At 48.2% G+C, this 24,293-nt stretch overlaps 1 protein-coding gene and 1 long non-coding RNA gene across 3 annotated transcripts in view; one reads left to right on the top strand and one right to left on the bottom strand.

Annotated features, from left to right (window-relative positions):
* The window catches only part of LOC138530449 (fish-egg lectin-like), a 70,295-nt gene extending 48,702 nt beyond the window's left edge, over positions 1-21,593 (top strand). The window contains exons 3-4 of the mRNA XM_069640910.1: positions 12,651-12,984; positions 21,157-21,593. Coding sequence (XP_069497011.1) covers positions 12,651-12,984; positions 21,157-21,322 — 500 coding nt within the window. The 3' untranslated portion in view covers positions 21,323-21,593. The remainder of the gene's footprint in view (positions 1-12,650; positions 12,985-21,156) is intronic.
* The window catches only part of LOC138530465 (uncharacterized), a 113,340-nt gene that overhangs the window by 10,604 nt on the left and 78,443 nt on the right, over positions 1-24,293 (bottom strand). The window lies entirely within an intron of this gene.

Raw genomic sequence — 24,293 nt, 5'->3', positions numbered from 1 at the left:
ACCCTCAAAAGGGGGAGTCCAGCCCAAATGGCATGGCCCTATGTCTTCCATATGTATACCTGCTAATTAGGGCATGTTATGCTAAAAGCGAAGAGTGATGGATTGAATGTTTTGAATTAATAATTAAATCATGCTTGGTGAATGAGGGGGCCATATCAGATCCCAACTAAATATATGCACCCAGCAAATCTGTGATGTTCATCTTCTAGTGCTTTCAAGCCCAAAGATTTCTCTATGAACGTTCTGGGGACAGCACCATGGCTACACCACCTTACAGAGTAATTCCCATTCCCCACTGAGGTCCAACAAAGAGAAGCAACTGGGCAGTGTTGGTTTCCGAACAACCTAATACTGCAACTACAAGTACCAGAATTCTAAGCATTCATGGAAGGGATACAGACCACAACACCTGAAACTGCCTTCCTAAAAAGACTGCAAGGCTTTGAAGTGATAGGAGAACATCACAGAGTTGCAGTGTATACTCATTTGGGAATTGGAGTGTGGCCCTCACTCACCAAGCAACATTTTTTCTCTGGAGAATCAGACACTTAAGGGGGAAAACCCCTGCTAGTCCACCACACAGAAGAATGCTGCTGCAATTCTGGAAATGTCTTCCCCTTCTTTCCTGGGGTCAATCTACTAGAAGTAACAGAAGAGTGCTGGATCCCAACAAGCTAATGCTGCAACTACAAGGACCAGAATTCCAGGCACACATGCAAGTGTGTTGGGAAGGAGCTAGCGCCTCCCTTCATTCCCAAGCACTTTAGAATTTAGGCAAATCATCTGTTGACTGTATCTAGGCACTGCAAAAGACCAGCGGGGAGGAGGAGCACTGAGAGAACATTTCTTTCATGCAAATATAATCACAGACATAGGCATGGGTGGCCCCTAAAAGAAAGCAGTTATTTAAATATAAGGTGCAAATAACTATTAGCTGAATAAATTGGTAAATGTTAAATCCTATTTAGTTTTTATCAAAGCACGGTAGACGCAGGAATGTGACCTGTGCTAAAAATGGACTACAGGCATTGCCGTGGTGTTCGCTAGCTCTGGCAGAGCAGCACGTAACTCAGCTGCTGTTTGCTGTCTGTCAAAGGGCCCAGGAAGGCTAAGGCACATGTACACAATGCAGAATTATGGAAAACAAGGTTTTGAAGAGATTAGAAGACCAGATAAAAATATCAGTTGAATGGATGAAATATGGAGAGAATGACGGGATTTTTTTAAATATTTACATGTTCATAATGTAGCAAAGTGATGAAAACCCTTAGCTACAGTGTATTCTTGTGCAGGATAGCAATATGTTAAGTAGCATGTCCTGAACAGAAATCTGACCAGCAGGACAAGTTGGGATAAAGCCATGCCCATATCCAGAGATGCCACTACAGCAAGTTACGAGTGTATAAGCTCCTGTCTGGAGGAGCAAGGAACGGAAGAGGGACAAAAAGCCGTTCAGAGAGCAGAGTTGTTTGCCCCATCGTCATTTCTGTAAAGATTACATTTGTTATCCTTGCAAGATAGACTCTTGGCTTACTTCCCTAGAGGGGTGTTTTTTACTCTGGTGTGAGCGTGAATAGAGGTACCGGTATAACTAAGGGGTACCCCTGTAAGTTAGGCTACCCTTACAAGTGGTACTGATCACAACACATGAAAATGCCGTCCTGCATAGAGCATGAGCCTCGAAAGCATTTGAAGAACATCAGAGAGTTGCAGGGTACTCTCAGTCGGGAACTGGAGTGCACCTTTCATTCACCAAGAAATCATCGAATCATCACTGACACTGTTCTGGGCAAACCCCAAACCATTGTTTTTCACAGCAAGCTCAGAACCCACATCTGGACATTCCTGTCCCGATGTGACCTAGGTATTCGGGCTAGACTGACACTTGGGTTAACCCAAGCCAATGCCAGAGGTTATGATTGATTCAAAACCTTCCTTTCACCACTGTTCAGTTTTCCTAGACATTATACATCCATCCTAACATATGCATTTGCAGAGCACACTTGTATCCCCGGAATGGGGCCTTGGAGCTACAGAGAGGTAATACATGTTTATTGTTACCCAACACAATTGTTCTGGCAGCCTAAGAAGGATGAAGGGCTGAGTAGACTGCCTGGGATGGAAACCTGTGACCCTGCGGTCTGGTGGCTGATCTTTTTCCTCGGCAGGTTCCCTCCTATGGAACAACCTCCCCTTTACTCTTTGTCTTGAGCCGGATCTCCTCAAATTCCAGAAGCGCCTCAAGCCTTTCCTTTTCACCTCTTCCTTACCATCTTCCCTCCCATGCTAAATTCCACAGTTGCTGTGATTGGTGACCAGGGACCTTATTTGTCCTCTTGGACCCCGGACTCCCACACCCAATCGCCTTCAGCCTCTGCCCGCTCCTAGCACTTGTCTTGGCACTCACTATCCTATGCCACCTGCAGTAATTTATTGGAAGGTGACCACCCTCACCTAGACACAGTTGCTCACTCCCTGGCACTTCCCTCTTGGTACACATAGCATTTACCCCCCCCCCCCCCAGTACTCCCTCATCCTTATCCTTTCTCTGCACTTGCAATTTCTGATTGCTCACAAGGCCTAGTAGGTCCGCCTCTATCTTTCATTGTTATGTTTGATTTTCATTCCCATGTTCCCTCCCTGTTGCCCAGTGGGCGCTTTGAAACACAATTTACTTGATGTATAAGCACCTTACAAATGCATAATGAATACATTAAATAAATAACTAAAATCATTGTATCAGAATCATGATGCCACTGAGCCATGGGCCGGCCTGGCGTCTGTTTTTGGTCTAAAGCTCACACGCCTGTTTGAAAATGTGACTGAAAATGCTTTTCAGTTGTAATTATTTGTACAGGTGTGTGGTGCACAGTACACCCAACTAGTGAGTTTAGCAGAAGAATGGTAAATGGCCCTGAGTTGTATGGTGAGGAACCCCCCCCCCGTGCCAGTGGTGTACGTCTTTTAGTTTAATGCGCATCACGTGTTCTGTAGAGACAATATTGGTCACTGGGGCTTTAGAGAATGGAGCAGATCTCAGGGCTGAACACCTGTGAACATGCACAGCTTTACCTGGTACCTCACAGACAAACAAACCACTGTTTCACAAACAGACAAAGCACTGTGATGAGAAGGTATCAAAATGTATAAATGTGTCAAAAGAGAAAGACATCAAAAATAGACATGCAGCCCAGGTGTCAATACGGTTGCATGCACCCTTTTTGAATTGTATCGATTTTGAAACTCCCATTGTGTGCTGTTACTCACGCAACATGAGTTCCAAAATGGAGCTCTCTCCCACTGTGTCCACCTGCTGCCCCCGTCCCGACTCCACTATCTCTAGGGGACACCCCTACCCACTTCTACTTCTCCTTCATCATTATCTGGGGACAGTCCTGGATCCCCCTATCATCTGCTCCATCCCCCGCTACAACCCACATCTAGTTTCCTCCTCTCCCGGACCCAGTCCTTACCACTTCTCCTCCCGCTAACTTCCTTCCAGAATCACACAGTCAACATTTCTCATTGGTTATGTGCAAAATGTTGGTTGCGCAGTCCAGTAAGGGCTCCTTCAAAAGCTCTGAGCATTGGAGAAAAGAAGTGGTTCTAGCCTGCTGGTCGGACCTGAACCCTAACTTCCACTCCCAGGACTGCATGCTCGGTTCCCTCGGTTAGGTCTGTTTTTGCACATCAAATGTTGAGGTTCCTCTTGAGGCATAAATTAAAGGAAATGGGGAGTCGCTTTTGAAGAATGGAGAGTTAAAAGGTCGAGCAGATGTAGGCAGTGCTTTAAGTGGCACTACACAATGAGCCGGGACTCATCAAGGGGGCATGGCCTAACGGGGCAGATCTCTGCATTTATTTTCTATTGGCTTGCCTGACGGGGGATAGCGCCTCGCCTATTCAGCCTTTGTGGTAGCTCTGCCCCTCGCCAGCTGGGGAGGGGCAGCGTCACCATTAAGGCCGAAAGGGTGAGGCCACTGGAAGCGGAGGCCGTTTTCATGAAGACTGAAACTCCTGCGAATGCGCGGGAGCTTCAGGATTTAGGAAACAAGGCCTCTGCTTCCAGCGGCCTCACGTTTTCTCCATAATGGTTGCGCTGGCCCACGGGCATCTTTGCTTAAAGGGATGCCTCGCAGTTGAGACGCCACCATTATGGCTGAAAGTCATTTTTTACTGAAGCCTGAAGTTCTTGCACACGAGCGAGAGCTTCAGGCTATAGAAAAAATGCCTTTTCGTGTAGTATCCGGGGCTGCCAGGGGAGACTAGTGGGCCCCGGTAGGGCCCCGCCTCAAAACGAGATTTCGGAGGCACACTTAAAGCCGTGGATGTAGGCTTCCAGGTGTTACTCGATCAGGTGCAGAGACCCATAATGCAGAAATGATAAGGCCCGTGAGCAGAGTGGAAACAGTGCAGGGAAGCAGTCAACACTTACAATTATAACACAGGTGCAGTGATCTGTGGCTCTTAACGAGATGGTACCCCGCTGCTGAGATAATGTAGGCTCTGACACAGGATGGTCATGCAGGTCAGCTGCTGAAAAAGGGCGCTGGCAGAATATGGCCCACAAATACCAGGCTCTGGAATAGATGAGCAGCATATTCTCAAAAAGTGGTGCAAGTAAACGACCGTGCAGAGGATGCACTTTTTTTACTTGAGCCGTTTTAAGAAATGCGCCGGTCACCTTATTCACAATGGAGCTGTGGTATATCGAAAAAGATGCGCTGGCCAGCCACCTTGCATTCCTTGATATTGTGAGCATGCTCCCTACACTAATGTGTGACAGGTTCCCAGCACCAACGTGGGGTTTGGCAGTGCATTTCATAGTGATTGTGAAATGTAATCAAAAATAATCAAAGCATTTTCATTTTGGGCAAAAGAAATGCAAATGAGCAGCAGCGGGACTTAATGCAACATGCATGACAGGTCAGAAATGATCTTGCTACACTTTGCACATCTCCCCTGCGCCGGAATCGTACCAAAATGCTGCCCTAACAATTACGACGGTGGAAAATGCTGCCCCCCCTTACATCACATATATATGTGGGCGGTATAGAATATAGTATTAATATGGGGAGGGCTGCGGGGGTCTCCCCCCGCATATATCACATAGATCCCCCTGCGCCTAGTTCCAACAGACGCAGGGGAATGTGTCTCCTTTTTGCACGGGTAGTATAGCTCAGTGGTAACGCGCTCATCTCGGAAACAAGGTGACGCAGAGCAACACAAGTTCTAATCCCGGGTCCATGCTTAGAAACCTCTTCCGTATTAAGCGCGCTGTAAATAACCAAATATACATATCAAAGAGTATACTGTTTGTGAATTGGGGGTGCACATTGAAATGCCCCCTCATTTGGGCAAATGCTTTGGGCCAGATACATACATTCAGATACTTTTTGAGAATAGGGCACAACTTTGGTGGGGGGGGAGTAAGTGCATCACATGTTCCAAAAAAAGGTTTTGAGAATCTGCCCCTCGGTCACTAGAATTCCCAGAAGGCCCAGCAAAGTCTTTGGGCCTCATTCCGAGTGGGGTGGTAAGGGATACCGGGTACCGGTAAGGAGACCGGTGCCGGTAATCCCTTACCGCCCTACTATGAGTTGCCTTAGCGGGTCCCTCCTTTAGCGCCTGGTTTTACCAGGTGTTATGGACGGGACCCGTTAAGGGAAATCAGAGCCAATAACGGTACCGCAAATTGCGGTACCGTTATTAGCTGCTTCCCCCTTCCCATTGAGCCCTATGGGGGCTCAAATGGGGAATGGATGGTTTTTTCAATGGGGACTTATCAGTCCCGCAAAGGTCGGACTACACCGGTAAGTCCCCATTGAACCAGGTTGGAGTCGGTACCGGTATGGGAGGTAGTCATGGCGCAAATAGCGACATGACTACCTCCATACTCGGAATAAGGGCCTTTGTCTCTGTGGGTATTATGTACTGGGGTGGGCAAGCACCTATAAATAAACAGTCCTTGTCACTTGGACCTCCTGGGTCAAAGAGTCCCTTCCTCTCAGTAGGATGATATTTTCCCAAAAGCAAGAGACCTACTGCCTCTAATTGGCAGCTGTTAGCTGATGCCTGGTCCAGAAACCCCTGTGGCCGGTTATCTCGTGGCGCAGATACTTTAGGAGAGCAGCCTTCCTCCTGAGGGGAGAATAAGCAAACTGAGTACTCCTCCTGGAGAGGGCACAGTCTCCCTCTACTCTTCTTGTGCTGACCTCTCTTCAGCATCTTCACAGGTCTTGTGGAAGAGTTAAAACAGCAAGGTCCTTCCCCTGTGAAGGCCTCTTTAGCTCTCTCTCATTCCCTCTGGATTTTCATCCTCCTTCCTCCTCCCAGGTGGTCTCAACGAATCAAAGGAATGGACAGCAAACCGGGACTGGCTTTAGGCGCGTGCCACCAGAGTGCCACATTAGTCCGCCTACCACGCCAGCTCGGGGAGTCTTTGGAGGGCTCCCCTGAGCTGGCGTGGTGGGTGAAGGCACGGCAGGTGCCTTATTGTAATGAAATGTCCCCTGCAAGCCAGCAGGAGAGCACTGTGCATTTTATTATAACTGATGAACCCATATGCATGCATCATTATTGCCCGGCCCCAAACCCTCACCCGAAATTATTTGTCTCATAACATTTTGTCTAGTGTTGGCAATAAAAGGCTGTAGGATTTTATTGTACAGATATGGTTATCGAGATAACAATAATCACATATCGATAATAATATCATACTTTTGGGCACCGGTTCCTAAGGTTACCCCTTTGGCCCGTGCCGCCTTCTCATGTCCCACGACTTGTTGTGGACACCGTACAGTGCCCTGTACTTCTTTTCCTTTGTTCTTCTCCCTTATTTGTAGAGTGGGAGGGTTTTGTGGTAAAGAAGCAAAGTGTGGAAGACGCTGAGTGAACAGCGAACCTCCTGTTAGTTTGGGTCCCCGTTCAGGGTCCACAAACAGATTGTGCTTTCTTAGAGCATTCTGCTCTTATTTATGATCTTTGATGTGTATAGCAGTAGGGGCTGTGCGCCAGCCCCTGGCCGGATAGCCAACATGTCTGGCCCCCTGAGGAGGGGGCAGGTCTTTGAACCTGGGCCCTGCCTGACTGTTGGTTTTCCTTAGGTGCTTATCACCTTGTTGCTTGGAGGAAGGGTGAGGCGATTGTTCACACCTCACCCTTCCTCTGCATTGCGTGACAGAGACTGCGTGTCTCTGTAGCTTGTGAGGGAGAGAAGCAGGCGTGGGGGCGGGAGCTGCCCCTCTCCTGGCCTGCTGAATGGTAACATCAGTTACCCTGCCTCGCCTTGGGCGGCCCTGCAGCATTGCCCACAATAGAGAGCTGCTGTCAAACCAACATGGGGAAGCCATTGAGTCTGCCCCATGCTGTTTTGGCAGCCGCACTGGATTGAATTGATGAACTCCTCGCTGCTGCATGGGAGACGGGAGTTAAGCACTTAAATAAATAGCGGTTTTGCAGCTGCACTCTATTTAGCTTTGGCAGCGCCTGGGGCGATTCAACAACATTTCCCCTCCACGTCTTTCAGGGACTTGAGTGGTTGCTACCGGAGAGGGGGTGTGGGCACCACATTTTGCTGACTCGCCCCGAGCGCTGCCAAAACTAATACCGGCCCTGTAGCCAACCAATGAGCATCAAGATCACCTTAGGGAAGCTCCCCCCAGCTTAACTGACTCACAGACCCGGGTGTAGAGAGCACCTTTCATGGCTGTTCTGTCTTCCCTTTCTACAGGCCCTCCCCACCAAGATGCCCACCTTTATGCGGGGTTGTCTCAGTGCACGCATGGTGAAGCTAAGCGCTCATACACACTTAATAATGGCTTTCACACTGAATGTCCTGGGAAGAGGAAGCATAACACCATGTGCTCACTTCATATAGGTTAGGGCATCCCTCCCATGCCCCTTCCTGGTCTGCCCACTGGGGGTAGGGATAAACGCTTGTATCCCGTAGGGCGGCCTGGGCTGGTGAGAGTCCTGCATGGATGGGCTGTACCCCCTCTCTGCCTGCCCAGGATTGCGGGGGTGATTTCACACCCCCCAGTATTTCCAGAGACTTGTGGGCCATGGAGGCATGATATAAAATCGCCTAGAATGCCCCAAATCTCTCCCGGGCAATACTTGCTCCTGCACTGCCCCGTCCACCGAGTACGGGAAATGTATGGTCAAGGCCAATGCAATACTGACAACCCAAGGCCGGCACGTCCTCGTGTGCAGCCCGGGGGCTCTGGGGTGGACTGACCTATAGCGAACTATGGATATCTGCCGGTAGGCCTCTGCACCCTGGGCCTCTTTTGTGTGGTAACCTATCTTATTTCCAAATGTTCTCATAGGGAAAAGTTTGGGCTTGTTGAAAATGTGTAATACGGGGCCATTTTGAAAATTCTTTCCAGGGCCCACTTTGCTTCCCAGTCCACCCCTGCCGGTGCTTTGCATTGGCCCACGCCAACACTGTTACAAGCGTGCAGGAGAAAAACAAGAATGCAGAGTGTGCCGCAGGACTTGGCTAACCTGAGACCACTGACATGTGTGGCATTAAGTCAGAGTGCACCAAGGGGCTCACCACTGCATACTTATGCCATCTTTGTGTCCTTTTACACGAGAAAATACAGAAGGATACATTGAACAGAAAGAGCATCTTGTTAAATACCAGATTGTTGCCAACTGCGCCATTGCCATGGGCATGCCCGTTGTGGATAGTTCCTACACTGAACCCGCCAAATGCCCCGAGCCTTCCCAAGCTCAGACACGCACCTGTGTATAGTATCATTACTTCTCAAGGTCCAAGAATCCTGTGTGACACCAGTGCAGGCTCATGTTGCGCTCAGGGGGTGCGCCCGCACAAGGCCCCCCCTAACCCTCGGTGCAGAAAATAAAGGGCGCCTTCCCTCCAGCTCAGTGTCATGTAAACTTAAGTATAAGTCTGGACCAGCGCCTATTAAAGACTCATGACGCGCCAGGAGCGGCCCTTAAACACACTTTACAAGAAAACGAGGGGGCTCAGTTCTGTTGTGCCGAACAACGGAACTGAGCCCCCTGCTCTTCCGCATTTGTAAATGTCCCCTCGTAGTTCTAATTGCCAATCCACAGGCGCCTCCCTTAAGCGATGGGTGCGTGTGTGAGGCTCGACATGCACTCTTAAAGCCTGCCTTTTACACCAATGATCTGCTTGGAAAGGTAGTCTGCATTTCCCCCTCCACTAATGGGCAGTAATGCAAGCTCGCTCTGTGCACATTACAGTCTGCCTCCGCCCTAGTGTAAACAATTATTTTAAATAACCCACTAACCCAATAGCTCAAACTTCTGCATACTTATCTCACCTCAAAACCCATGAACCACTCTCTCGCACAGCAAACCGCACGCACTTCACCACATTGCAACAATCAACCCCTTCCCTCCCCCCCCTTTTTTTCCACCTAATTACTGCAGTAGTTGTCTTGATTTACCTTGGTTTCACCATCACCGACCTGTTGCCAATGCCTGGATTTGACTTATGGACACTTGGAGCTTCACCTTCTCAACTCGTACTCAAGGTGGCCCTTTATCATTTGTCTTATGGACACTTTGGGCCTCATTACGGCCATGGTTCTCCCGTAATGAAGGGTGCCGGTACGGGACCGGCACCCTTCATTACGGGACGCCCTATTACGAGGTTCCCTTGCGGGACCCGTAAGGACGCCTGGTAAAACCAGGCGTCCAAAGCGGGTTCCGCGAGGGGACCAGGGAGCTAATAACGGGCCCGTTATTAACAGGCCCGTTATTAGCTCCCTCCCCATTCCAATTGAGCCCTATAGGGGCTTAAATGGGGATGGGTTTTTCCAATGCGGACTTACCGGGTCCTCCATGGTTGGGATAGCCCGGTAAGTCCTCATTGGAGGAACCCGGTACTGGAACCCGGTATGGAGGCAGCCAAATGGCTACCTCCATACTCGTAATGAGACCCTTTGACTCTTGTTGCTTCACCTTTCTCAACTCGTACGCATGGTGGTCCTGTATCATTTGTGCCCACTGTCAGTTTGAATCCTTGCTTACATTCTCTGCTCTCTGCAACTTCTGTGTTTTACTGACCTCTGCAACTGTATTCACTTCCCCTCTGCTTCTTCGCTCCTTTCACTGTTTTATTCTCTGTTCCCTCCTCCGCTCCCTTCTCCTCCTCTCCTCCCTCCCCCCTCCCTCCTTTACTTTTTTCTATGCACTTAATCTATCAGAATTGTCTCTTGACCTAGTATGATAGCATCAGTTTATCTGTCTCCTCCTCTTCCTTTACATGTTTCCTCTGCCTCCTCCCCCCGCACTATCTGAAATGTTGTCAGGCCTAGTACGGTAGTCACCTGTCTGTTTCCATTTTTCTGCCCACACCCTCCCTTCCTTATCTGTATTTAGCACTTGCACTATCTGAAATGTCACCAGGCCGAGTATGATAGTATGATAGTTAATTTCACATTCCTGTTGTTCATGGCCTTATAAGAATGACACTGGCCCTCATTACGACCCTGGCGGTAAGGGGTTTGCGCCAGCGTTAGCTGCGCCGACCCCTTACCGCCAACTACGAGTTCCCATAGCGCCATGGTCACTTTTCCGCCCGCTTTTTGCGGGCGTAAAAATCCATGGCGCTATGGGACCTTGGTGTTAATTACGCCACCGTAATGTACGGTGGCGTAATTAACGCCTTCCCCACTCCCATTGAGCCCTATGGGGCCGAAATGGGAATGGGGAAGGGTAAATGGGTCAATGGGGACTTACCGCCCCGCCGACCTCGGAATGGGGCGGTAAGTCCGCCATCCGCCATGGCGTAAACGGACTTTACGCCATGGCGGAAAAGTCCGCCGATGGCGGAAAAAATCCGCCAGGGTCGTAATGAGGGCCACTGTATTTTCCCTTGTTCCATCCCTTGCCTGAAGCGCTTTGAAACACATTGGGCCTCATTACATGGTAGGCGGTAAGGGGTTAACGGCGCCGGTAGAGCTGCCGGTGCCGTTAACCCCCTACCGCCTCATTACGAGGTCCACTCGCGGGACCCGCTAAGGATGCCTGGTTTTACCAGACATCCTTCGCGGGTCCCACGAGCGGCCCCGCATGCTAACAACGGGCCCATCATTAACGGGCCCATTGTTAGCATGTTCCCCATTCCCATTGAGCCCTATGGGGGCTCAAATGGGAATGGAGATGTACCGGGTCCGGGTTCCCTGAATGGGGAAATACCAAGCCCTCCAAGGTCGGAATGGCCCGGTATTTCCCCATTCAGGGAACCTGGACCTGGTACCCGGTATGGAAGTAGCCATGGCTGCCTCCATGCTTGTAATGAGGCCCATTGTGTATATGCGCTATATAAATAAACCATTATATCATATCACGTAGGTCACACCAACAGCACAGGAGGTCTCACATCGATCCGATATCTGCACCCAAGCTCGGCCCACAGTGAAAATGAACTGAAGCTGCCAACAGGACACCACTCTCTCACTTTCCCAATCCCTCTCCACCCTACTAACGCTCCCACCCCCTAACCCACCTTTTTGTTTGCAGATCTGCCTGAGCGTTTGGGGACCAACTCTGTTGGTGACAGTGCACGGTACAAATACCTTTAACATTTAACATTCTTCTCTGACTTAGGGCCTCATTACGACCCAGGCGGTAAGGGGTTAACGGCGCCGTAAAAGGTGGCGGCGCCGTTAACCCCTTACCGCCTAATTAAGAGGTCCCTTTGCGGGTCCCTACCTTAACGGCTGGTTTTTACCAGCCGTTAAGGATTGGACCCTCAAAGGGACCGTGGAGGAAGTTACGGTACCGCAATTTGCGGTACCGTATCTACCGCCTTCCCCATTTCCATTGAGCCCTATGGGGGCAAAAATGGGAATGGGGAAGGGCCAATGGTGAATGGGGAATTACTGCCCCGCCAACCTTGGAATGGGGCGGTAATTCCGCCATTCACCATGACGGAATCGGTAAAATACCGGCGGCAACCATGGCGCTACTTGCGCCATGGTTACCGCCTGGGTCATAATGACCCCCTTAGCCTCGGAAAGATCACCTCAGAGAGCTTAGCGAGTCAGCGTGTTTCTGCAGCGTGCTTCTCCAGAAACATCTTCCATTGTTTATTGTACCTAAGCCACACATATTATGGGGGCGATTGACATTACCTGCATTCTTGTGGCCGGCACGGTTCCTTTAAGGAATGCTGTTTTGGTGTCTGGTGCTGTCAGAATGTTGGGGAGGGTGGGGTGGAAGGGGGTGAAATGGGGGGGGGTTCGCACCAAAAAATCTTGCACAGGGCGCTGGCAGACCTGGGGCTGGCACAGTGTGACTCTTTGCTTCTCGAGATGACACTTGGGCGGGGAGCAGGAGGTGGCCACATTGGTACTTGGGGGCTCCTACAGGTGAGACCCCTAAGAATGTACTTCATGCATTATTCCTCCTGCGTTTAAGCACTGTAATCATAGCTCTTATTATTGCCCAATGCAATGGCACTCAGTCTGTAAAACTCTGAAAAATGAAGGGCTGAGTCGGCAAGATTTGAACTTCTGAATTGCCGGCTTGCCACATGTCGGAGGCAAGTGCTAAACTCACTGGGCTACTCACCCTGCATGTAAAAACTCCACTCTCACATCCTATCAGCGGGTGACTGACCTGTCTCTATTGTGCTCTGTCACCAGGTTCCCTGAAGCAGGTTGATGCCGGTGGAAACAAGTTTGTATCTGGAGCCAACTCATGGGGTGGCATCTACTGCCTGAGCCAGCCAGCCGTCCTCGCACGCCCACCCCCGCCGGCCTGGGTGAATATCGCGGGCAGCTTGAAGTACTACAGCTGTGGCTCGCTGGGTTGCTGGGGTGCCAACGCCTTGAACGCGATCTACTACCGCTCCGGCACCAGCGCCGCTGCCTGCGCAGGGAGCGGCTGGACCTATGTCGCCGGCAGTCTTGTCATGGTGGAGGCCAGCACAGATGGCAGAGTGTACGGTGTGGACTCCGAGGGGGTCGCCTATCAGAGGTAAGGGCTCGCCAGGTGTGTCTCACCGAGGTCGTGTTTGTTTCTGTCTCCGTGTGCAGCACAGTAACGAGTGATTTCAAAACAGTTTAGAATGATGTTACAGATTAAAGCCAGCATCAATCCGCACTTGATTCCATATAAAATCATATTTTATTGCAATGGAACTGAACCTTTAAGTAAATACAAATTAAAACACAACAGGGGGGCAAATATAATATGTTCTAAAACTGATAGACTCCCGAATGTTAAAACGTGTCAGCCCGGAATGGAAAGTCAGGAGTAAATATTGGCTCAGGAGTATTGGAAGACGAACACGCGGGCTTTAGAAAGGCCAGCACTCCCCAGCACACGCCTCGCGGGCTCCTCGCGGACAAGGCATAACCACAGCAGTCACTTAAGAGGCTAGTTGTAGAGAACATATGGTCTCTCGCGGCGGTCGCGCGTGCTCTCGTGTTTATGTTTCTAATGAGAGCCGCGCGACCGCAGCGAGGACGGCAGTTGGAGCGTGAGGGGGAGCGGCTCGAGTGAGGAGGGCGACGGATGAGCTCCGTGTGAATAAACACACTTTCACGGTAATCTGTGTGGCCTCCCTTCTTCAAGTGGCGACGAGGATTTGGCGAATGCGGAGAGACCAGTTGATGTAGCTGAACTGAAGGATAAATGGGAAAAGGAGTATCCCATGGTGTTTCAGGAAGAACTAGGAGTATTGAAGGGTTTTGAACATGAAATTCAATTAAAGGCAGGGGCCAATCCGAAAGTGCACAGGGTGAGACCAGTACCTCATGGATTGAATGAGAAACTCAAGGATGAAGTGGAGTCGTTACTCCAAAGGGGAATAATAGAGAAGAGTGAAAGCTCGGAATGGCTATCGCCGGTTGTAGTAGCAGCTAAGGCCAATGGAGACATTAGGTTATGTGTGGATCTGAGGGATCTGAATAGAAACATATTAGTGGATAGGCATCCACTACCATTAATAGGTGACCAGCTATCAGTACTGAACAATGCCAAAGTATTTTCGGTTATTGACCTCTCACAAGCATATCATCAGATTCCGTTGAAGGAGGATTGTCAACACCTAACAGCATTCATCACGGTGTTTGGTTCATTTAAATACTGCAGGATGCCATTTGGGCTTGCGTCCGCGGCAGCCGTATTCCAAAGAGTCATGGAGACGGTGTTGAGTGGAGTAAAGAACATTATTGTGTTCCAGGACGATGTGTTGATATATGCTAGTTCTACTGAAGAACATGATGAAGTGTTGAGACAAGGGTTAAGCAGGTTGAGTGAGGCAGGGTTGACGGTGAAGAGGAGCAAGTGTAAGATTGCGGTACATAGTGTGGAATATCTGGGACATGAGATAGATGAGCAAGGGGTGAGGCCTAAAAAGAACTTGGTAGAAGCAGTGAGATGCGCACCTGTACCAAAAGATAAAGAGCAGGTGAAATCATTTCTTGGTTTGGCCGAATATTATCATAGGTTTGTAAAGGATTTTGCTAAAGTATCAGTGCCCCTCAGAATGTTACTCAAAAAAGGAGTAAGGTTTGAATGGTCGGCGGAGTGTGACGTGGCCTTTGAGTGCATTAAGCAAGCAGTGGGTGAAGCACCATCCATAGGTAGGTTTGACCCTAAGGACAAAACGGTTTTGGTAGTAGATGCGAGCATGTTGGGACTGGGTGCGACGTTAGTGCAGTACAACAAGGATAATACTGAGAGAGTAATAGCATTTGCGTCTAGGACGCTGAGAGGGGCAGAGAGCAAATATTCAGTCATTGAAAGAGAAACGTTGGCCATGTTTTGGGCAGTAAATCATTTTAAGTTTTTCTTGTGGGGAAGAGGATTTGTGGTCAGATCGGATCACAAACCCATGGTTCAGATGTTTGAGAGTGGCAGGTGGGCCATGGGTTCTCCAAGAATAAGCAGGTGGGGTCTAGGACTCCAAAATTTTAACTTTGAAGTGAGCTATTTACCAGGGAAGCGGAATGTTGTGGCTGATTGCCTTTCCAGACTGCCTCTTAAGGGTGAACCTATGAGGGACAGAGAGACAGAGGAGGAGTTAGTGGTAGCAGAGGTAAAAAGTGCGGTCAGTAAGGAGGAATGGGTGAAAGAAGAGAATTCTGATTATGATCTCAAGTTAGTCAAAAGTTGGACAGTGAGGGGGTGGCCAGAAAGAAAAAATCTGGATAGTAAGTTCAATACTTGGTGGGAAGTAAAAAATGAGTTAAACCTATGTGAGGATAGGTTAAGGAGGGGGAGGTGCATTGTTCCTCCTCATTCCCTTAGGTCGGTGCTAGTTGAGCTGGCTCATCAGGGGCATCCTGGAGAAGCGGCTATGAAAAGGAAATTGAGGCAGAATTTTTGGTGGCCGGGAATTGACAGGTGTGCAGAAAGGTGCGTCAAGGATTGTATAATTTGCCAAACAAGTGACAAATGCAGAGTGGTGAGAGAGGCTCCGATGATACCAAATGTGGTACCGGACCAGCCGTGGAGCAAGTTAGCAGTGGACATAATGGGTCCGGTGGCGGGTCTGGGAGATGGGTTAAAGTTTGTATTTGTCGTAGTAGATTTTCATTCCAAATGGTTTGAGTGGGAAGCTGTAAAGGAGGTCACGGCAAGGGAATTGATTGGATTCTTAGAAAAGGTATTTCTTAAGGAGGGGGTGCCGGTTGAAATTGTGTCGGATAATGGGGTACAATTTGTGTCAGGAGCAATGAAGAAGTTTCTCACAGGATACAGTATAAAACACACAAGGACTGCTCTGTATAATCCTAAAGCCAATGGACTAGTTGAAAGAGTTAACAGATACATAAAAGGGGGACTGCAGTTGGCCATGAAGTCGAGGCAACCATGGAGGGAAGTATTGAGGATGATGACATGGAATTATGTCACTACGCCACATTCTGTGACGGGAGTGTCTCCATTTGTTTCGATGAAGGGAAGGGAGCCTGGGACAAGGCTTTGTCCAGGATGGCTAGGAATGGCCAAAGTGGTTAATGTTGACAGGAATCCGATTATGAAACTTATTGCATTGAGTCAGGAAAAAAATAAGGAACTGTTTGATGACAGGATGAGGGTGAAAGAACGTGAATGGAAGGTTGGGGAAAAAGTGTATGTCAAAAACCCTAGACTAGTGAACAAGTGTGTGTAAAGTAGATTTCTGGGTCCTAAGAAGATATGTGCAATAAAAGGTAATGTGGTAATTCTGGAAGGTGGAGAAGTGTGGTCGAAAGGAAGGCTGGCGAAGGTGGGTGATGAGGAAAGGAGTGAAGGTGAAAAGCAGGCGAGGAAGGTGGAGGAGGAGAATACGAGATTGAATGAGAAGGTGAAAGGAAGGGTGCCGGATGAGAACATGGGAGAGACAGGTGGGAAGGTCAGAGAAGATGACATTCAGAGGTCAAAGGTCGAAGAAGACTCTTCACGTAGGGCTAGGTCTAAGCCGGTGTGGATGAGGGATTACGAGACTTGACACTGTAGTGCTCACGTCATGATTAAGGAATACATGATGTAGATGGATACTGAGAGTACTCAGGTCGCGCGCAAGCTATGTGCTACTGTTAATTTTTCATTGTATTTTGGTTCAGACAAACTTGCTGATTAATTTTAATTGTTGCTAAATTTTACATTACAGTTATAAGCATTATTAAAAAATATATTTGCCCTGTTTGAGGGGGAAGATGTGTAGAGAACATATGGTCTCTCGCGGCGGTCGCGCGTGCTCTCGTGTTTATGTTTCTAATGAGAGCCGCGCGACCGCAGCGAGGACGGCAGTTGGAGCGTGAGGGGGAGCGGCTCGAATGAGGAGGGCGACGGACGAGCTCCGTGTGAATAAACACACTCACGGTAATCTGTGTGGCCTCCCTTCTTCACTAGTTATCCCCCTGAGAGTCCCTACACAGCGCATTCCTTTGCTACAGCAGTCACGTCCCGGGCAGTGGCCTTCTCCCAGAAGCCAGCTCCTAGGCTGGGAACTGCTGCGGCAGCCCCCTGACAGATAGGACACACTGTTGCTACATAGAGCAGTCTGCTTTGCTGACACGTCATCAGCCACGCCCAAGAATGATCATCGTTGCACCAGTCGCCTGCCAGAAAGGCAACTCCTCACACACAGAACTTGGCTATAACGGTCATCTCTGAGCCAGGAGAAGCCCCTCAGCTGTCTCTTCGCAAGGCATAGGCGCAGCAGTCACGCCTCAGACAGAAATCCCCCGTCACCTGACAAAGGCAAGCTGTCACACTCATCTGTCAGACAGGTGATGCCACTTGGAGTCATCTCACTGACCCGGTATAGCTGAAACTGTCATTTAATAGCTGACGGGTCTGGTGGGTGGTCCGCTCACATACGCCATCCAAGCGTCTTTCGTGGGCTTCCCATAACGTGCTTGTCCCCTACTAGCCAACGTCTGGTCGGCTCTTTTTCTCAACCCACCTCGCCCCTTTGAAACTTTCCTCACCAACATGTCGCCATCTTGAACAGGACCACACGAAGTTAAGAAAAGCCCAGCAGGCTGATCTGTTCTTTGCTGCATACGGACATCACGTGTCATGCTCTTATTGGTTCTTCCTTTCTTCAGCTCCAATACTCAAGCGACCCGCCGGTGGTAGTGAGAGCCAAACAAACCCCCCAAAGAAAAGACTCTAAATATACAAGCACCCATCAGAAAAATCAGCCATCATGCTGTTTCTGCCCTGAAGTGATGTAATGTAAAGCGGTCTTCTATAGCACACTTTTGCCCTTTAGGTGTCCTTGCGTGTAGCACAGCAAAAAAAACACGGGGCACTGCAGAGGTCGGTTGTTAACGGAATAGAAGGAAAGGTGGGTGTGAAGACTTAAGTGTTCATGCATGCCAGCCAAAGGTACCAGTGTTCTGAGTGTTGGTATAAAGCTGGGTGGTTAGTGATCGGGACACTTTGGAGTGTGTTTCATCCACAAGGTAAAGGTCAAGATCACTCACTTTGATAGTCAGCATTGCGAGACCAGCTTAGCCACTTAGGTGGAGGAGTGTGTGCTAGGACTAGAGAAGTGAGCAGTGCCATTGCTCCATTAGCGTGGTGAGACCGGCTTAGCCACTTAGGTGGAGGAGTGTGTGCTAGGAATAGAGAAGTGAGCAGTGGTGTTGCTCCATTAGCGTGGTGAGACCGGTTTAGCCACTTAGGTGGAGGAGTGTGTGTTCTAGGACTAGAGAAGTGAAAAGTGGTGTTGCTCCGTTAGCGTGGTATGTTTGCAGGCAGCTCACTGCCATGTGCGAGGGCGGATTGCGTGAGGGTTGCAAGGCGGTCAGAGATGGAAGTGTGAGAGGGTTAGTTGGGGAAAGGAGAGGGATTGGATCAGCAAAAATGTGTCCCTTGGTTCCAAATTATTGTTCAAGTTGCTCAGAACAATTAGACTATTTGTCTCTGGATGGAGAGTACTGACTGTTCTGATTCCGTTTAAAGAGTCCAACCCCCCACACGTCTTGACTGAAGCCTTGTGTGCAGGCACATAGTATGTTGGTGAGAGTATGGACCGAAGGTTCCACTTGGAAGATGCCTCTAGGAATCAGAGGTCTGTTTGTCGTTGTTGGTCTGTGGTCTTTGGGTTTGGTTGGGTCTTTTAGGAATGACGTGCTCGTGTGCCATTTGGAGAGCCAGGTTTTCAGAGATGTCTCATGGACAGATCATTTTCCTCTTAGAGAAGTCATCTGGGGGAAGAGTTGAAGAGGTTTGTATGGAGAAAGGAACAAGCCAATCCTCTGTTGAGTTCCCAAATGGCAGTTACTAAAGCCGGGTTTGTTACTGGACCGTAGTTTGGATTTGCTTTTAGTAGTTGAATTTCCTGTTGGCGGCTTCTGGTCTCCCCTCGTGTGAGGTGTGATGGGCAAAGCATAGGGATTAACATTCAGTCCTCCAGTTGATCAGGAGCCAGTCGAGCGTTTTTGGGCATGCAGGGTGATGTATTTGTGTCTTTGAAGTCTCAGAAGGCATCTGGCAGCCTTGGTTCAGACTCTTTGTATTGTCTTCAACATGCGGTACTGGCGTGATCTACTCTTAGGAGTGCTAGAACAATAATGATCATGGTTCCATGTGTGGAGGTCAAATAAGTCATTTTGCGATGGATCGCTTGGAATTGGAAGATGCAGCTTCTTACAATGACTTTAAGCTCTGGCTCCAGTGTGAGTCTACTGGCCATGAGAAGTCAGAGGTTTTGACCGGTGTCGTTTAGCTGTGTGCAGGTTCCAGTTTCTTCAGGCCAAGTAATTGCAGAGGTTTCAGGATTGCCATGCAACAAATGATCAGTTCTGTTTGGCAGGTTTGAGTTTCACTCTGTTTTTGTCATGCATGTGTTACCCTGTGTAAGGCGTGTGTGCTAAGATCTTGTTTGCTTGATGTGGAGTTGTCTGTGAGCTTGTAGATGGTTTGGGAATTGCCTGTGCAGTTGAACCATTTACGGTGTTAGTAAAAAAACAAGCTCTAAGAGGGGCTTATGTACATGTTGCAGAGGTTACTGCCCTGTCAGTGAGCAAGGGTGTGACCGAGAAAAGTGATGCTCCTATTAATTGATACCCTCCATTCTTTTCAGCAGAGGTTCGTGGCTGACTGTGTTGAATGTGGCTGCAATGTCCAGTAGGATGAGTCCACTTCTTGAGTTAGTATCAGCATTGCTTTTTAAGTGCACCCCGTATCAAGGGGAATACAGATCATGTTCCCTCGTTGATCAGGATCAGTGTTGTGACTTATGAAAGAAGTTGCTTTCCATGTGTTTCTGAATCTGTTGGTATATACACTTCAAGGATCTTTGCAGGTACGGGTGTATTGGAGCTTGGTCGGTAGTTTGCTCGGTCATTGTTGTCCGTCTTGTCTTTCTTCTTGCTAAAATATGGCTTTAGGCCGTCCTGAGTGGCAACCAAAACATAGAACAGGTTTCTTGGCCCTGTTCCTTTTCAGTCGAGAAACTAGGCCAGGTGTGCCACGAGTAATGGTACGGTTTGCTGGAGTTGTATTGTGGCTTGGGAGGTAGGGGACAGCCAGGATAGGAGGCTGAAAGTGACCTACTTTCAGGCAAATGTGGGCAAACGTGGGGTGCAGGAAGACTGACAAAGCTGCTCACCTGTGAGATCCTGTGACAATCCTGCATAATCAACGAATTGGTTCAAACTATCATTAATTACATTCTCTTAAAGTACTTTAAGCATCTACCTATAAAACATCAAATATGGGTGCCAGGGAGAGAATCACAGATTATCCAGCACGGAGAATCTCCAAGGTTTAATATGCTGTTAAACTCTTCCAAGAGGCCAGGATCATGCCAGAAGCAGGGACAAGGATCCAGAATATTATTCGGGTGCAGCGGGGCAGTGCGAGTTCTATCCAGGCTTAAGACACGTGCTACAGGTGACTTCCTATGAGTGCCTGGATACTGCCCCTGGGTGGTAGCGGTGTGTGGTATAAATCAACATAACATAACATTTGTATTGGACTGGTCATCTGCCAGTGCTGAAGATATCTCATTGTGATCTCCATGATTAAAACGTCCCGCAATATATGATTGTTCTGTGACATAAGCTTCCATGACAACAAATTCCTCAATGTGTCCTTCTCAGCTCACTATCCCCCCGCACCTTGTGCTTATGGAAAAATAGGATGCAACGGACCTGCTAACAATCTGAAACTACTGGCAAAAGCAGCGCACCATTTTTATAATTGCTTTAGCGTGTCTGTGCCTTTGCAGAAAGGGACCAACTTTACACAGATCCGGCCAATCACACCTCAAAAGCATCAGTCTCACCTGAACTACTGGGACATGACCCCATTGCGCAAGACACCACGCTACCCCAAGCGCATTTTGGGGCTGTGAGTTCTCTCAAGCAGAAGGTCAAGACTGCTCCTTTTGGGGCATGATTAATCACACCACAGAGCTGAGCAGAATTGAGCTGGTGGGCTGAGTAGGTACATGAAATGCTATCCAATTATTTTGCTGTCACCTCTGTTTATGAGCGTTTATCTGACCTAGGGAATCTTTAATCGCTGGCCGTCTTAAACCTCAAAGACTGATCACTTCCCCATCCGTCAATTGATAACTGATAAGATCCACACACTAGGTATTGTTGCATAGACACCATTCACAAGTCAGTTGATTTAAATTTGAGAAGTAATGATCAGCAACTTTTTCTGATAGCACCTTGGACTTTTGTGTTTCAGGGACGGCATCACCGCCATCAACCCCATGGGGACCAAGTGGACGGCCCTTGACTTCTGCTCCAAAATTCAGCACGTGAGCTTTGATTCTGGATTCCTCTGGCTTATCAACCAAAACGGGAACATCTACAAGTGCCAAGATTCAATCAATGATAACAGCGTCCTCTGAGCATGGAACTCTGCGCAGGGTGTCAGCTGCCAACCATTCAACACATGGTCTACAACTGGGGGATACAGAGGGCCACTGGGGGATGCACTAGTCTGTGGTCAAAACCAGGACAGCACAACACTTTCCCCGGAAATATTGTGTCTTGCCATTGGATCCTTTACTGTTGGGAAAGAGTTGCAGTTTCTTGCTTTTTTATGCTAATATCCTTTCTATGCCTTTAGAAAAATGTGCTTCTATATTGCAAATTAAAACGCAAAAGTTCTTTGTAACAGATTGGGCTTTTTTATACTTTCTCTCACAATGCACTTCCATCACTGCAACTGTTTTAAAAAGTGATATCTGTTTTAAATAAGGTACAATTGCAAACCAACTTTCAATTGCTAAGTGTACTTTTCGCATATACTCAGTGAATGCCCCTTGGCTGATGCCCAGGCGATGAGGAAACATTCTTTGCAGAGATAAGGGCACAGCTCGTGCTGCACAGATGTGAGTAGATGCAAATCTGCGGTGGGCCATTTCCTGTGCAGAAGCAAGGTCATTTCCTGTCATCGCCCAGAAGCAGGGTCATTCTCCTCACATGGTGAGGCCAGATCAGGTGAAGAGGGATGTCCATGTCCTGTAAAGAGGGATATCCATGTCTTTTGCAGACCGGCGGCCATCCTCTACACTCTGGTTTGGCCATGTTCTTAACAGAGGTAAGAACATGTTCAGTGCAGAAATAAGGCCAGATCAGGTGCAGAGGTAAGGGCCTTTCTTTTAAAGAGTACCGGCATTGCCATGTGCAGTGGGCGGCCATCTTCTGTACAATTGGGTGTCAATGGCATCGGGTGCAGAGGAAAGGCCCTCTCCAGTGTACGGGAGAGGCCATGTCCTATACGGACATCCTGCTGTGTTCCATGCAGAGGGGAGGCCATGTTCTATGAAGGGGTAGGTCTGGGCCCCATGCAGAGGTGAGGTTGAATCCTTTGCAAAGGTGGGGCTGCATCCTGTGTGCAAATCCGAGGACCATCGCTCATTGGCTGAACGTACCTGCAGCACCAGACTAGAGATCCATTCCGTACGCTTTTTGTTGTGTTAGCTAAGCCTCTCCACTAACCTACCTGCTAGCTAACTCATCCTGTCCTTCACTTCCTGAACTTTGTCAAAAACATTTCTTCTAAGGCTACTACATAGTGTGTGTTGCCTGTATACAGTAAGTTTACCCCAGCCTGTCAGACCATTGCAAATACCTCCCCCTTGACGCCTTGATGGGCTAGACCTCCCGTCCCCCGCGCACCAGGCTAACATAACTTCCCTATTTAGTTAGTAATCTTTTTCTTTGTTCTCTCCATGGCCATCCTGTTCCTTGCCCCTCTCCAAACCCTATCTGGAACAAACATTGTCAACACTACGCTTGGCAATGACCCCTGCTTTGCATCAGCATCGAGACCGCCTTCATTTGGTGCCACAACATTCTATCAGATCACTGCACCATGCCATCTTTGTACACCCAACCACAGTTGCCGACCGAAAGATAGTCTTACTACGTGCTGGCCAACCCATTGACCAAGATCCAAATTTCTTAGAGCTGCCCTTACTTGCTCTCTTTGGAATCCGTGTCAACAAATAAGAGTGGGCAGAAGGGAAGAGATTAATGTCTGACGGAAATCTTAGTTCTCCCCATCCTTACCCTTTGTGTGCACATATCACTTGGGGCACCTTTGTATTTGTATTTATTTGAAAAACAGGGATGTAAATTTCGATCAGGAATGACTTACAACATCACATTAACAGTTGAGAGAGGCCTTCCCATAAAGTGTGCTTGTAAAATAGCATAACGATGAGAACAATTATCACAGTTGGGGAATAATATCAGCGTGCTTGGGCACTCTGTATCCCCTGGTCAATAGTGTAAGCGATCGGCAGCAATCTAGTTAAGATAGGTGATGCCCCACACCTAATATGAAAACAAGAAACTATAAATCCTTAAAAGAATTGATTGCGCTTGATCTAAATGTGATTATTGACAGTAATAAGAACACCTTGTTGTAGTCTTAAATATTTATTCACACATTTTAGAGAGCATCATGGAGCTCTAGAAGTCATTCTATACAAAGTCTGCTCTTCTGCCCTTTGTAAGATATAGTCAACATGTGTTTCGACCCATCAGTCTTTATCAAGACTATCTCACAAGTATTCCATAAATAAATTAAGGATTGTTCTGTGTTTGCAACAATGGTGTCTTATATATTTGATGAGTAGCATCTATTGTGTTGAGAGCTTTTCCTGTTGCTCAAGTGCAATTAGCCAGTGGTTGCTGTGTTCTATCTTTCAATAACGTTCTTGAGAACAATTGCGGCACGCTAGATTAATCGCAGCATGCCGAGTATGCTACGCCCTAAAATGGGTAGCGCAATGTTATTGAAAGATAGAACACAGTAATTAGATCACAGACTAATTACTCTTGAGCAATAGGACAAGCTCTCAACTCAGTAGATGCTACTCATCAAATATATAAGACAACATCGTTACGAACACAGAGAAATTCTTATTTTATTTTATGGAATACTTTAAAAATGAGAACAGGTGGTGAGCCAGTTTATGAGTGTGTAAAAAAAAGTGGGGCATATCCCAGGTAAAAAAACAAAAAAATACATAAATATGTATATGAAAACAGGTGATTTACAAAGGTAACACCTTCATTTCCATTTCTCCTTCTCGTATTTCTTCTGTAGCGCTGAAGCCAGCAATAGCACCCTATGTTGCCGTGAATGTATCCCTCATATAACTCTAGATAGCAAAGTGCGCCCAGGAGGTGGTAGGGGGGGATTTCCCATAATCCCTTCTATTCCCCGCATGTCCTGAGTTGTCAGTTCAAACCTCTTCCAATCAATAGCAACATCTAGATAGGGACGGAGAGTTAAAGACCACATCTCCCATATTGCATCACATTATCAGTCACAAAACCCAAAGTGGCTACTAAATCACTCAC

This window comes from Ambystoma mexicanum, chromosome 1q (genome assembly GCF_040938575.1).
Source record: "Ambystoma mexicanum isolate Mex_15411 chromosome 1q, UKY_AmexF1_1, whole genome shotgun sequence".
NCBI lineage: Eukaryota > Metazoa > Chordata > Amphibia > Caudata > Ambystomatidae > Ambystoma > Ambystoma mexicanum.
This window is presented reverse-complemented; position numbering and strand designations above follow the sequence as displayed.